The following is a 12109-nucleotide window of genomic DNA, read 5'->3' on the forward strand; positions in this document are numbered from 1 at the left end:
TCCCCGCGCATGCGTAGATGCCAAATAAGGCGATAAATAAATGAATCGGCGAAGAATAATTATTTCGGAAAAATTGGAAAAACACCAAGCCTATAGCCCAGGGAAATATCGTCTCAGGCAGGTTCGGAAATTTCGCTCTAAATAGCTCGTTCTCTGCCTACAGCACTCCCCGCGCATGCGTAGATGCCAAATAAGGCGATAAATAAATGAATAGGCGAAGAATAATTTCTTCGGAAAAATTGGAAAAACACCAAGCCTATAGCCCAGGGAAATATCGTCTCAGGCAGGTTCGGAAAGTTCGCTCTAAATAGCTCGTTCTGTCCCTACAGCACTCCCCGCGCATGCATAGATGCCAAATAAGGCGATAAATAAATGAATAGGCGAAGAATAATTATTTCGGAAAAATTGGAAAAACACCAAGCCTATAACCCAGGGAAATATCGTCTCAGGCAGGTTCGGAAATTTCGCTCTAAATGGCTCGTTCTCTTCCTACAGCACTCCCCGCGCATGCGTAGATGCCAAATAAGGCGATAAATAAATGAATAGGCGAAGAATAATTACTTCGGAAAAATTGGAAAAACACCAAGCCTATAGCCCAGGGAAATATCGTCTCAGGCAGGTTCGGAAAGTTCGCTCTAAATAGCTCGTTCTGTCCCTACAGCACTCCCCGCGCATGCATAGATGCCAAATAAGGCGATAAATAAATGAATAGGCGAAGAATAATTATTTCGGAAAAATTGGAAAAACACCAAGCCTATAGCCCAGGGAAATATCGTCTCAGGCAGGTTCGGAAATTTCGCTCTAAATGGCTCGTTCTCTTCCTACAGCACTCCCCGCGCATGCGTAGATGCCAAATAAGGCGATAAATAAATGAATAGGCGAAGAATAATTATTTCGGAAAAATTGGAAAAACACCACGCCTATAGCCCAGGGAAATATTGTCTCAGGCAGGTTTGGAAATTTCGCTCTAAATAGCTCGTTCTCTTCCTACAGCACTCCCCGCGCATGCGTAGATGTCAAATAAGGCGATAAATAAATGAATAGGCGAAGAATAATTATTTCGGAAAAATTGGAAAAACACTAAGCCCCGCCCAGGGAAATATCGTCTCAGGCAGGTTCGGAAAGTTCGCTCTAAATAGCTCGTTCTGTCCCTACAGCACTCCCCGCGCATGCGTAGATGCCAAATAAGGCGATAAATAAATGAATAGGCGAAGAATAATTACTTCGGAAAAATTGGAAAAACACCAAGCCTATAGCCCAGGGAAATATCGTCTCAGGCAGGTTCGGAAAGTTCGCTCTAAATAGCTCGTTCTGTCCCTACAGCACTCCCCGCGCATGCATAGATGCCAAATAAGGCGATAAATAAATGAATAGGCGAAGAATAATTATTTGGGAAAAATTGGAAAAACACCAAGCCTATAGCCCAGAGAAATATCGTCTCAGGCAGGTTCGGAAATTTAGCTCTAAATAGCTCGTTCTCTGCCTAGAGCACTCCCCGCGCATGCGTAGATGCCAAATAAGGCGATAAATAAATGAATAGGCGAAGAATAATTATTTCGGAAAAATTGGAAAAACACCAAGCCTATAGCCCAGGGAAATATCGTCTCAGGCAGGTTCGGAAATTTCGCTCTAAATAGCTCGTCCTCTGCCTACAGCACTCCCCGCGCATGCGTAGATGCCAAATAAGGCGATAAATAAATGAATAGGCGAAGAATAATTATTTCGGAAAAATTGGAAAAACACCAAGCCTATAGCCCAGGGAAATATCGTCTCAGGCAGGTTCGGAAAGTTCGCTTTAAATAGCCCCTTTCTTCCTACAGCACTCCCCACGCATGCGTAGATGCCAAATAATGCGATAAATAAATGAATAAGCGAAGAATAATTATTTCGGAAAAATTGGAAAAACACCAAGCCTATAGCCCAGGGAAATATCGTCTCAGCCACGTTCGGAAAGTTTGCTCTAAATAGCTCGTTCTCTGCCTACAGCACTCCCCACGTATGCGTAGATGCCAAATAAGGCGATAAATAAATGAATAGGCGAAGAATAATTCTATCGGGAAAATTGGAAAAACACCAAGCGTATACCCCATGGAAATATCGTCTCAGGCAGGTTCGGAAAGTTCGCTCTAAATAGCTCGTTCTCTGCCTACAGCACTCCCCACGTATGCGTAGATGCCAAATAAGGTGATAAATAAATGAATAGGCGAAGAATAATTCTATCGGAAAAATTGGAAAAACACCAAGCCTATAGCCCATGGAAATATCGTCTCAGCCAGGTTCGAAAAGTTCGCTCTAAATAGCTCGTTCTCTGCCTACAGCACTCCCCACGTATGCGTAGATGCCAAATAAGGCGATAAATAAATGAATAGGCGAAAAATAATTCTATCGGAAAAACTGGAAAAACACCAAGCCTCACCCAGGCAAATATCGTCTCAGGCAGGTTCGGAAAGTTCGCTTTAAATAGCCCCTTTCTTCCTACAGCACTCCCCACGCATGCGTAGATGCCAAATAATGCGATAAATAAATGAATAGGCGAAGAATAATTATTTCGGAAAAATTGGAAAAACACCAAGCCTATAGCCCAAGGAAATATCGTCTCAGCCAGGTTCGGAAAGTTTGCTCTAAATAGCTCGTTCTCTCCCTACAGCACTCCCCGCGCATGCGTAGATGCCAAATAAGGCGATAAATAAATGAATAGACGAAGAATAATTATTTCGGAAAAATTGGAAAAACACCAAGCCTATAGCCCAGGGAAATATCGTCTCAGGCAGGTTCGGAAAGTTCGCTCTAAATAGCTCGTTCTCTGCCTAAAGCACTCCCCACGTATGCGTAGATGCCAAATAAGGCGATAAATAAATGAATAGGCGAAGAATAATTCTATCGGAAAAATTGGAAAAACACCAAGCCTATACCCCATGGAAATATCGTCTCAGCCAGGTTCGAAAAGATCGCTCTAAATAGCTCATTTTCAGCCTACAGCACTCCCCACGCATGTGTATAAGCCATATAAGGCGATAAATACATGAATAGGCGAAGAACAATTCTATCGGAAAAATTGGAAAAATACCAAGCCTATAGCCCAGGGAAATATCGGCTCAGCCAGGTTCGGAAATTTCGCTCTAAATAGCTCGTTCTCTTCCTACAGCACTCCCCGCGCATGCGTAGAAGCCAAATAAGGCGATAAATAAATGAATAGGCGAAGCATAATTGTTTCGGAAAAATTGGAAAAACACCAAGCCTATAGCCCAGGGAAATATCGTCTCACGCAGGTTCGGAAAGTTCGCTCTAAATAGCTCGTTCTCTTCCTACAGCACTCCCCGCGGATGCGTAGATGCCAAATAGGGCGATAAATAAATGAATAGGCGAAGAATAATTATTTCGGGAAAATTGGAAAACACCAAGCCTATAGCCCAGGGAAATATCGTCTCACGCAGGTTCGGAAAGTTCGCTCTAAATAGCTCGTTCTCTTCCTACAGCACTCCCCACGCATGCGTAGATGCCAAATAAGGCGATTAATAAATGAATAGGCGAAGAATAATTATATCGGAAAAATTGGAAAAACACCAAGCCTATAGCCCAGGGAAATATCGTCTCAGCCAGGTTCAGAAAGTTCGCTCTAAATAGCTCGTTCTCTGCCTACAGCACTCCCCACGCATGCGTAGATGCCAAATAAGGCGATAAATAAATGAATAGGCGAAGAATAATTATTTCGGAAAAATTGGAAAAACACCAAACCTATAGCCCAGGGAAATATCGTCTCAGCCAGGTTCGGAAAGTTCGCTCTAAATAGCTCGTTCTCTGCCTACAGCACTCCCCACGCATGCGTAGATGCCAAATAGGGCGATAAATAAATGAATAGGCGAAGAATGATTATTTCGGAAAAATTGGAAAAACACCAAGCCTATAGCCCAGGGAAATGTCGTCACAGGCAGGTTCGGAAAGTTCGCTTTAAATAGCCCCTTTCTTCCTACAGCACTCCCCACGCATGCGTAGATGCCAAATAATGCGATAAATAAATGAATAGGCGAAGAATAATTATTTCGGAAAAATTGGAAGAACACCAAGCCTATAGCCCAGGGAAATATCGTCTCAGCCAGGTTCGGAAAGTTCGCTCTAAATAGCTCGTTCTCTGCCTACAGCACTCCCCGCGCATGCGTAGATGCCAAATAAGGCGATAAATAAATGAATAGACGAACAATTATTATTTCGGAAAAATTGGAAAAACTCCAAGCCTATAGCCCAGGGAAATATCGTCTCAGGCAGGTTCGGAAAGTTCGCTCTAAATAGCTCGTTCTCTGCCTACAGATCTCCCCACGCATGTGTATAAGCCATATAAGGCGATAAATACATGAATAGGCGAAGAATAATTCTATCGGAAAAATTGGAAAAATACCAAGCCTATAGCCCAGGGAAATATCGTTTCAGGCAGGTTCGGAAAGTTCGCTCTAAATAGCTCGTTCTCTGCCTACAGCACTCCCCACGTATGCGTAGATGCCAAATAATGCGATAAATAAATGAATAGGCTAAGTATAATTATTTCGGAAAAATTGGAAAAGCACCAAGCCTATAGCCCAGGGAAATATCGTCTTAGCCAGGTTCGGAAAGTTCGCTCTAAATAGCTCGTTCTCTGCCTACAGCACTCCCCGCGCATGCGTAGATGCCAAATAAGGCGATAAATAAATGAATAGGCGAAGAATAATTCTATCGGAAAAATTGGAAAAACACCAAGCCTATAGCCCTTGGAAATATCGTCTCAGCCAGGTTCGAAAAGTTCGCTCTAAATAGCTCATTTTCAGCCTACAGCACTCCCCACGCATGTGTATAAGCCATATAAGGCGATAAATACATGAATGGGCGAAGAATAATTCTATCGGAAAAATTGGAAAAATACCAAGCCTATAGCCCTTGGAAATATCGTCTCAGCCAGGTTCGAAAAGTTCGCTCTAAATAGCTCATTTTCAGCCTACAGCACTCCCCACGCATGTGTATAAGCCATATAAGGCGATAAATACATGAATAGGCGAAGAATAATTCTATCGGAAAAATTGGAAAAATACCAAGCCTATAGCCCAGGGCAATATCGGCTCACCCAGGTTCGAAAAACTCGCTCTAAATAGCTCTTTCTTTGCCTACAGCCCTCCCCACGCATGCGTAGATGCCAATATGGGTGATAAATAAATGAATGGGCAAAGAATAATTATATCGGAAAAAGTGGAAAAACACCAAGCCTATAGCCCTGGGAAATATCGTCTCAGCCAGGTTCGAAAAGTTCGCTCTAAATTGCTCGTTCTCTGCCTACAGCACTCCGCACGCATGTGTAGATGCCAAATAAGGCAATAAATACATGAATAGGGGAAGGATAATTATATCGGAAATATTGGAAAAACACCAAGCCTATAGCCCATGGAAATATCGTCTCAGCCAGGTTCGAAAAGTTCGCTCTAAATAGCTCATTTTTAGCCTACAGCACTCCCCACGCATGTGTATAAGCCATATAAGGCGATAAATACATGAATAGGCGAAGAATAATTCTATCGGAAAAATTGGAAAAATACCAAGCCTATATTATAGCCCAGGGAAATATCGGCTCAGCCAGGTTCGAAACACTCGCTCTAAATAGCTCTTTCTTTGCCTACAGCCCTCCGCACGCATGCGTAGATGCCAATATGGGTGATAAATAAATGAATGGGCAAAGAATAATTATATCGGAAAAAGTGGAAAAACACCAAGCCTATAGCCCTGGGAAATATCGTCTCAGCCAGGTTCGAAAAGTTCGCTCTAAATTGCTCGTTCTCTGCCTACAGCACTCCGCACGCATGTGTAGATGCCAAATAAGGCAATAAATAAATGAATAGGCGAAGAATAATCGTATCGGAAAAATTGGAAGAACACCAAGCCTATAGCCCAGGGAAATATCGTCTCAGCGAGGTTCAAAAAGTTCGTTTTTAATCGCTGGTTCTCTGCCTACAGCGCTTCCCAAGTATGTGTAGATGCCAAATAAGGCAATAAATAAATGAATAGGCGAAGAATAATTGTATCGGAAAAATAGGGAAACCACCAAGCCTATAGCCCAGGGAAATATCGTCTCAACCAGGTTCGAATAGTTCGCTCTAAACAGATCGTTCCCTGGCTACAGCACTTCCCACGCATGCGTAGATGCCAAATAAGGCGATAAATAAATGAATAGGTGAAGAATAAGTCTATAGGAAAAATAGGAAAAACACTAAGCCTATAGCCCAGGGAAATATGGTCTCAGCCATGTTCAAAAACTTAGCCGAGTGCTGATAGCTTCGTGTGTGCGGTTCTCGCCATTTGGTAACTGGGGAAGCGATAGCTTGTACGAAAGTGAATTCGCTAGCTGCTGCTGGCCGAATCTTGAAAACGATCATCGTACTTGACGGTTTTGCATTTGGGTAGGCATAGAAATTTTTACGAATTTATTTTTTTAATATGGGGGAGAATCCCAGTGCCCATTACGTTTGCGCAGCGGCATCTTACCTCTTCTCTCGAAGCGCTTCCTCGGCCCACATATCGCTCATGCTCGGCATGTGGCCACGGCCGTTGACGCAATCAATGAAACGGACATGTTCTGACTGGTTTTTGTGGAGGAGGAGGAGGAAAGGGTAGTGCATGTTGTACTGCCTTAGTATATGCAGGGCATGTCAGTGGAAACCTGAGCAAATTTGCATGCATGTAACCTGTCTGCTTTCGTGTTTTGCTAGACATGTGCGAGATTTGTTGTGTTCAGACTGCTTGCGCAACTAAATTTCAAACCTCTCAGCTTGCATAGCCAGGCCCGCATTCATTAGCTATGTTTTCAAACGTCCTTACCCATTTCAGTGGAGCCTTTCGTTATTCGCAAATGAAAATATACCGTGTTTTCACTCAGTGGATGGCGGCTAATGATCTAGTCTGAAGAAGGCAATGTGATTTTCTAGAAGTACTTTATAATTATAATTATTTATTAAAAATATAGCTTCACATTGCGTACGCCGTTGTATGGATAATCTAAACTAGCTTCTCATGTAGCATGCAACAGTTCTTGGAAGACAGTGGTTGCTATGGTTTCTGCAGTTACAGTACGAGAAAAATTACATTTTAGGGAGAACAGAGTAGAGCATACAGACAAAAATTTGACATTCTTTTTGCTTGAAGTAACGATGACTTTATTAATCATAGTACAAGATGTTGAAGGTCTTAACAAGCATAAGGGTTTAGCAATATTTTTTCAATAAGCAGTTTCAATTTACAAGTTTTTTATGTTCAAGTGCTCCACATGTCATAGCAAGTTCAGTAACACAAGTGCAAAAGCGGTGGTAACCATGGCTTCTGGAACGACCTCATGAAAAGGCCTCATATAGTAAGAACATTCTCCTGTAGCTCCTCAGCTCACAAACATCAACATGAAACAGCTGTTGCAGTAACTGTGCCTAATATAACCATGGAAAAGAAATGTAATTATGTCAAATGTTTGTTCCTGACCATAAATAGATCTAGAAGAGAAACAATAATGCTTTCTCGAAATATTAAAAAATAAATATGGGGTTTTACGTGCCAAAACCACTTTCTGATTATGAGGCACACCGTAACGGTGGACTCCGGAAATTTCGACCACCTGGGGTTCTTTCACGTGCACCTAAATATAAGTACACGGGTGTTTTCGCCCCCATCGAAATATGGCCGCCGTGGCCGGGATTCGATCCCACGACCTCGTGCTCAGCAGCCTAACACCATAGCCACTGAACAACCACGTCGGGTTTCTCGAAATATTCATTCTTCACATGTCATGGGGGCTGTTCTAGCAGGCTACAAATATAGCCTCTATACATAGCTATAGCTGGTGGTTCGTGGAAAATACAGGCATCTATGCTGTGCAAGAGCTGGCTGCTAGCGCGCGACGGAGAAGACGTGTGGTGCATCGGCTCCGTCGATTTTTGGCTATAGCCACGGCTCAGTCCTCTGTACCCCAACAAGACCGACGTCAATCGACGCAGAAAACCGTGTGGACTACGTGGATACCAATGTTCCCTACGTGGGCCCACTTTTTAAGATTTTACGACCGAATTACACCCGACTACGTGGGCGACGCCGACGCGCGGCGGCGTGGAGCCGGCCTCGCGAGGTAGAATGGCGGCCCCCGCGTCATTCCTGAGGGGTTACGATCCCGACGTCATGGCCTGGATGCCTGTTTCAACATCAGAACATCAAAATTTTGATGTTATTCCTAAATTTCGCCACCGATCTCTCAATGTCAATGAAGCGGTCGCGCGCCGCTCGCTCGTTCAAGCCAAGACGGCGGCGTCCATCGCCGCCCTGGCCTCCGGCACACCGGTCGGCAAGACGCAGCCTCCTGCCTCGCGCGCTGCTGGCAGCAATGGCAAGGCCCTTACCTACTGGAAGCATCGCCCATTCCCAAGACCGGACCCTGACGACTTCGTGGTCGTGCTCAATCCACGCGAACACGTGTCGCTGCACGAAGCCTTTTCAGTGAATCGCTACGGTGCCGCAATTACGGCCTACCTCGGGACTGAGGTGGCAAGGTCTGTTACGATTCTACCGACCCGTGAACAAAACCTCATAGTGATCCACACCCCGAACCCGGCGGCGGCAGATCGGCTCCTCGGGGACTTCTCAATCAACACCGAGTGTGGGGCGATTCCGCTCCACGGATACCTTAGACAGGACGGAGGCGATGTCTGCCACGGCGTTATCGTCGTCAGCAACTCCGACACCACTGAATCGCTTCGGAAGCAGGTGCAATGGAGAACAGTCACGATCATCGAGGTGAAGAAATTCGGTTCCTCTAACAAAGCTCGGCTCACCTTCGCCGGGAGGGAGAAACCGCGTTTTGGACACTTAAAGAACATGCTCATCCCAGTGCAAACCTACTACCGGACGATCCCGGCCTGCGGCCTGTGTGTGGCGGTCAGCCACCGAGCGGATGCCTGTCCGAACACGCAGCCGAACACGTGCGGACTCTGCGGGCAACAAGCCCCACTTGTGGAGGGGGTGCGGGACCCTCGCGAGTGTGTTCCGCAGTGCTCGGTTTGTGGCGGTGGGTACGCCACAAACTCGCAGGAGTGTGTGGAGTGTGGCGTGCCTGTCTACCATCGGGCTTCACACCCTCAGCACGTTCAACCTCAGCTTTCTGGTGTTTAGAACAACCTCAAGTGCGCCTCACGGTTCCAGGTATAAGAAAGAAGACCGACCTGCCTACCTTGGCCCTGAAGCAAGCAGCTCTGGGAGTGTGTGGCAAAATTCCGCACACACAAGATGGCCGCCCCGAAGGGCGGGACAAAAAGGAGAATGGCAGCCAAGAAGAGGAGCCGCCATCTTGGCCTTCCCGCTGAGCCACCGAGCGGGGATGACAGCAACTCCGAGAAGCCGGCAAGCGACCACCGGCGCAGCTGCCACCACACGGCGGCACTGGAAAACTGTCGACGTCGCCACCACGCGGCAAGGCCAGGGCCTGGGCCAACGCCGTGAAAGAACGGAACGCAGGTGAGCTGTGCGGCCAAGGCTGCCTCCTCCTCCCCTACCCCCTCCCGCCCTGCGGCACACAGTGACGATCAAACCAAACAGCAGCTCTCGAGGGCCAAATTGAGATGCTGCTCAAGAAAATTATGCTCCTGGAATCGCAGTCAAAACAGCCTACCACTGCCCTTTCTACCCATGCAATCGAGGCTATGGACTGAGGACGCGGCACCGAAGGCAGCACTGACCGCGGAAGCTGCACTTGAAGCCCGTCTTGAGGCCCGCATGGACGCCCGTTTTAATACCCTAGAAAGTCAAGTTTCTGCGGCAATCACCTCCGCAATCACCAAAATGAGTGAAAATATACCGACAATCGTGGCACAGCACAGCGCACAATCCTCGCGTGGCGTCCGACGAACCGGTGGTCTTATCAAAGACCTGTCTGGCCGCTATCCAAAAACGTCGCGCCGCACCGTTGAAACTGAAGTAGAAGACGATAACAGCTGGCTCGCTCTCGGGGATGGAGGATGCTCCCCTCCCCGCGACTGCTGGCTCCGGACCAGCGTCCCTACTATCGCTCTTTCACTTCAACGGCCATGGCGGACAGCCCTCAAATTAGGCGCTCTCCCCGCTACCAATTCGGCCACCCCCATCCAAATTACCCAATGGAACTGCCGGGGATTCCGCTCCCGTGCCGAGCGGGCGGCCCTCCGGCTTTCCCTGTCAACATTCGCTTCACTCCCCGCGGTTATTACCCTCCAGGAGCCAGGGAGCGGCGATACCCTTACACATTACACCACGCTCCAGCAGGACCCCTCTTCCTGTATCTGCATGCACAAAAATTATACAGCCAACCAGGTTGATTTGGAACTCAATGCTGAATATTCCTATGTGACGGTCACCCTCCTTCCTATTAAGAAACAAAACGCACCATTAGATACACTCCACATCTATTGTTCTCCGAAGCTTGAAAATGTAACTTTCGCAGCCCTCTTCAGTCGCACCCTGAAGGCTGCGCCGCCCTGGTGATCATGGGCGATTTCAATGTTCACAGCACACTCTGGGGGTACGTGCGTGAAGAGAAGAGCGGGCGCAAGCTAGCGGAACTTGCGTCCACGCTGGGCCCGACTCTTCACACCGACCTCGCACATACAACGGGGGTATGTAATTCCGTGACTCGGGTGACGTGTCACTAGCTTACCTTCACCAAAAACATTACACGCGCAGAATGGGCCAACACCGACGAGGCCCTCGGCAGTGACCACTGCATACTCAACACAACCGTCAGAAGCAAACCAGTGGCGAGATCCATCGCCCAAGCCCGCCTACTCGACTGGTCAAACTTCCGGTAAAACTACACTAATTCGGACCCTTTCCACGAACAAGGTTACCACGCGTGGTCGCAAGAATTAGTTACACACCTTCGTTCGACGGAAACTCAAGTTCAACTATTGGAGGCCATGCCGGAGGAGGACAACCACCTCCTGGACCTACGGGAGGCGTGGCACATCCTCGTCCGCAGGTGGCGCAGCCAAAAACACAATAGGAAGCTCAAAATTCGCATCGCCGAGTTCACCCAACGAGCGGCAGAGTACGCGGCCCAGCTAGCCGACACGAATTGGGTGGACCGATGCAACATGGCTGCTAGACAAATGTCTAGCCGGAGCACGTGGCATCTCTTTCGCGCCTTGATCGATCCGACTCAAACCAGAGCCATGACACAAGAACATCTCCAACGGACTATCCATAGCTACGCCGGAGATATCTCAAAATTAGCATGCAAACTACGCGATCAATACCTCTGTATACAACAGGACCTCCGAGGGCCAGCGTACTCGTATGCAGGTTCCGAAAACGCGGAGCTGGATCAACTGTTCCGGCTCCACGACCTGAAGACGGTCCACACTAAAATGAAGCGAGGAACGGCGCCGGGAAGAGACAAAAAAGCAGTGAAATTACTGGCCAACCTTGCCTACCCAGCCTACGAGGCGCTCCTCGCATACATATACTCAATCTGGCTCGGTGAGGCACCCCTTCCAATCGAATGGAAGACTGCCCTGGCCATAACCGCGGAGATAACCATAGCCATAACCACGGAGAACCTCCTCCCCGTCTCCCTCCCGTCTTGTGCGGTAAAGCTGATGGAGGCTATGGTGCGAAATAGGCTGTCCGAGTTTTTGTAAATCAAAAACGTATTCGCAGACACCATGTTCGGATTCCGCCCGCACCGGTCCGCGCAGGTTGTCCTGCTTCAACTAGACTGCGACATTCTAAATCCCCTCGAATACCCCCTCAATGACAAGGCAGTACTCGACCTCGATTTTAAGGGAGCCCCCTTTCGACAATGCCACACATGACATAATTCTGACGCACCTCTCACAAACCAACTGTGGACACAACGCGTTTCAATACGTTAGGAAATTTCTCTCCGACCGCCAATCGTACATCCGGATACAAGATGAAGAACACGGCCCCTACCAATTAGGCACGAGAGGTACCCCGCAGGGCGCGGTCTTCTCACCCCTACTATTCTATTTGGCAATGCTGAAACTTCCGGCTGAGCTGGAGAATGTAGAAGGCATACAGCACGCGTTGTATGCCGACATCACCATCTGGGCTAAACATGGATCGAAAG

At 47.5% G+C, this 12109-nt stretch overlaps 1 protein-coding gene across 1 annotated transcript; it reads left to right on the forward strand.

Moving 5' to 3' along the window:
• The first annotated feature begins 8127 nt into the window (after positions 1-8127).
• Positions 8128-10887, forward strand: LOC139060339 (uncharacterized). The gene is made up of 4 exons (XM_070539451.1): positions 8128-9080; positions 9231-9461; positions 10463-10634; positions 10702-10887. The coding sequence occupies exons 1-4, from the start codon at positions 8128-8130 to the stop codon at positions 10885-10887; spliced, it is 1542 nt and encodes a 513-aa protein (XP_070395552.1).
• The last annotated feature ends 1222 nt before the right edge of the window (positions 10888-12109 follow it).

This window comes from Dermacentor albipictus, chromosome 5, assembly GCF_038994185.2.
Source record: "Dermacentor albipictus isolate Rhodes 1998 colony chromosome 5, USDA_Dalb.pri_finalv2, whole genome shotgun sequence".
Classification (NCBI taxonomy): Eukaryota; Metazoa; Arthropoda; class Arachnida; order Ixodida; family Ixodidae; genus Dermacentor; species Dermacentor albipictus.

What these genes read in the sequence shown, in the direction of transcription:
- LOC139060339 (XM_070539451.1), top strand. Translation starts at nt 8,128, where the DNA reads ATGGCGGCCCCCGCGTCATTCCTGAGGGGTTACGATCCCGACGTCATG. An exon ending in CGTCGCCACCACGCGGCAAG is followed by an intron (nt 9,462 to 10,462) that starts GCCAGGGCCTGG and finishes TAACTTTCGCAG; the next exon opens with CCCTCTTCAGTCGCACCCTG. An exon ending in ACCTCGCACATACAACGGGG is followed by an intron (nt 10,635 to 10,701) that starts GTATGTAATTCC and finishes TTACACGCGCAG; the next exon opens with AATGGGCCAACACCGACGAG.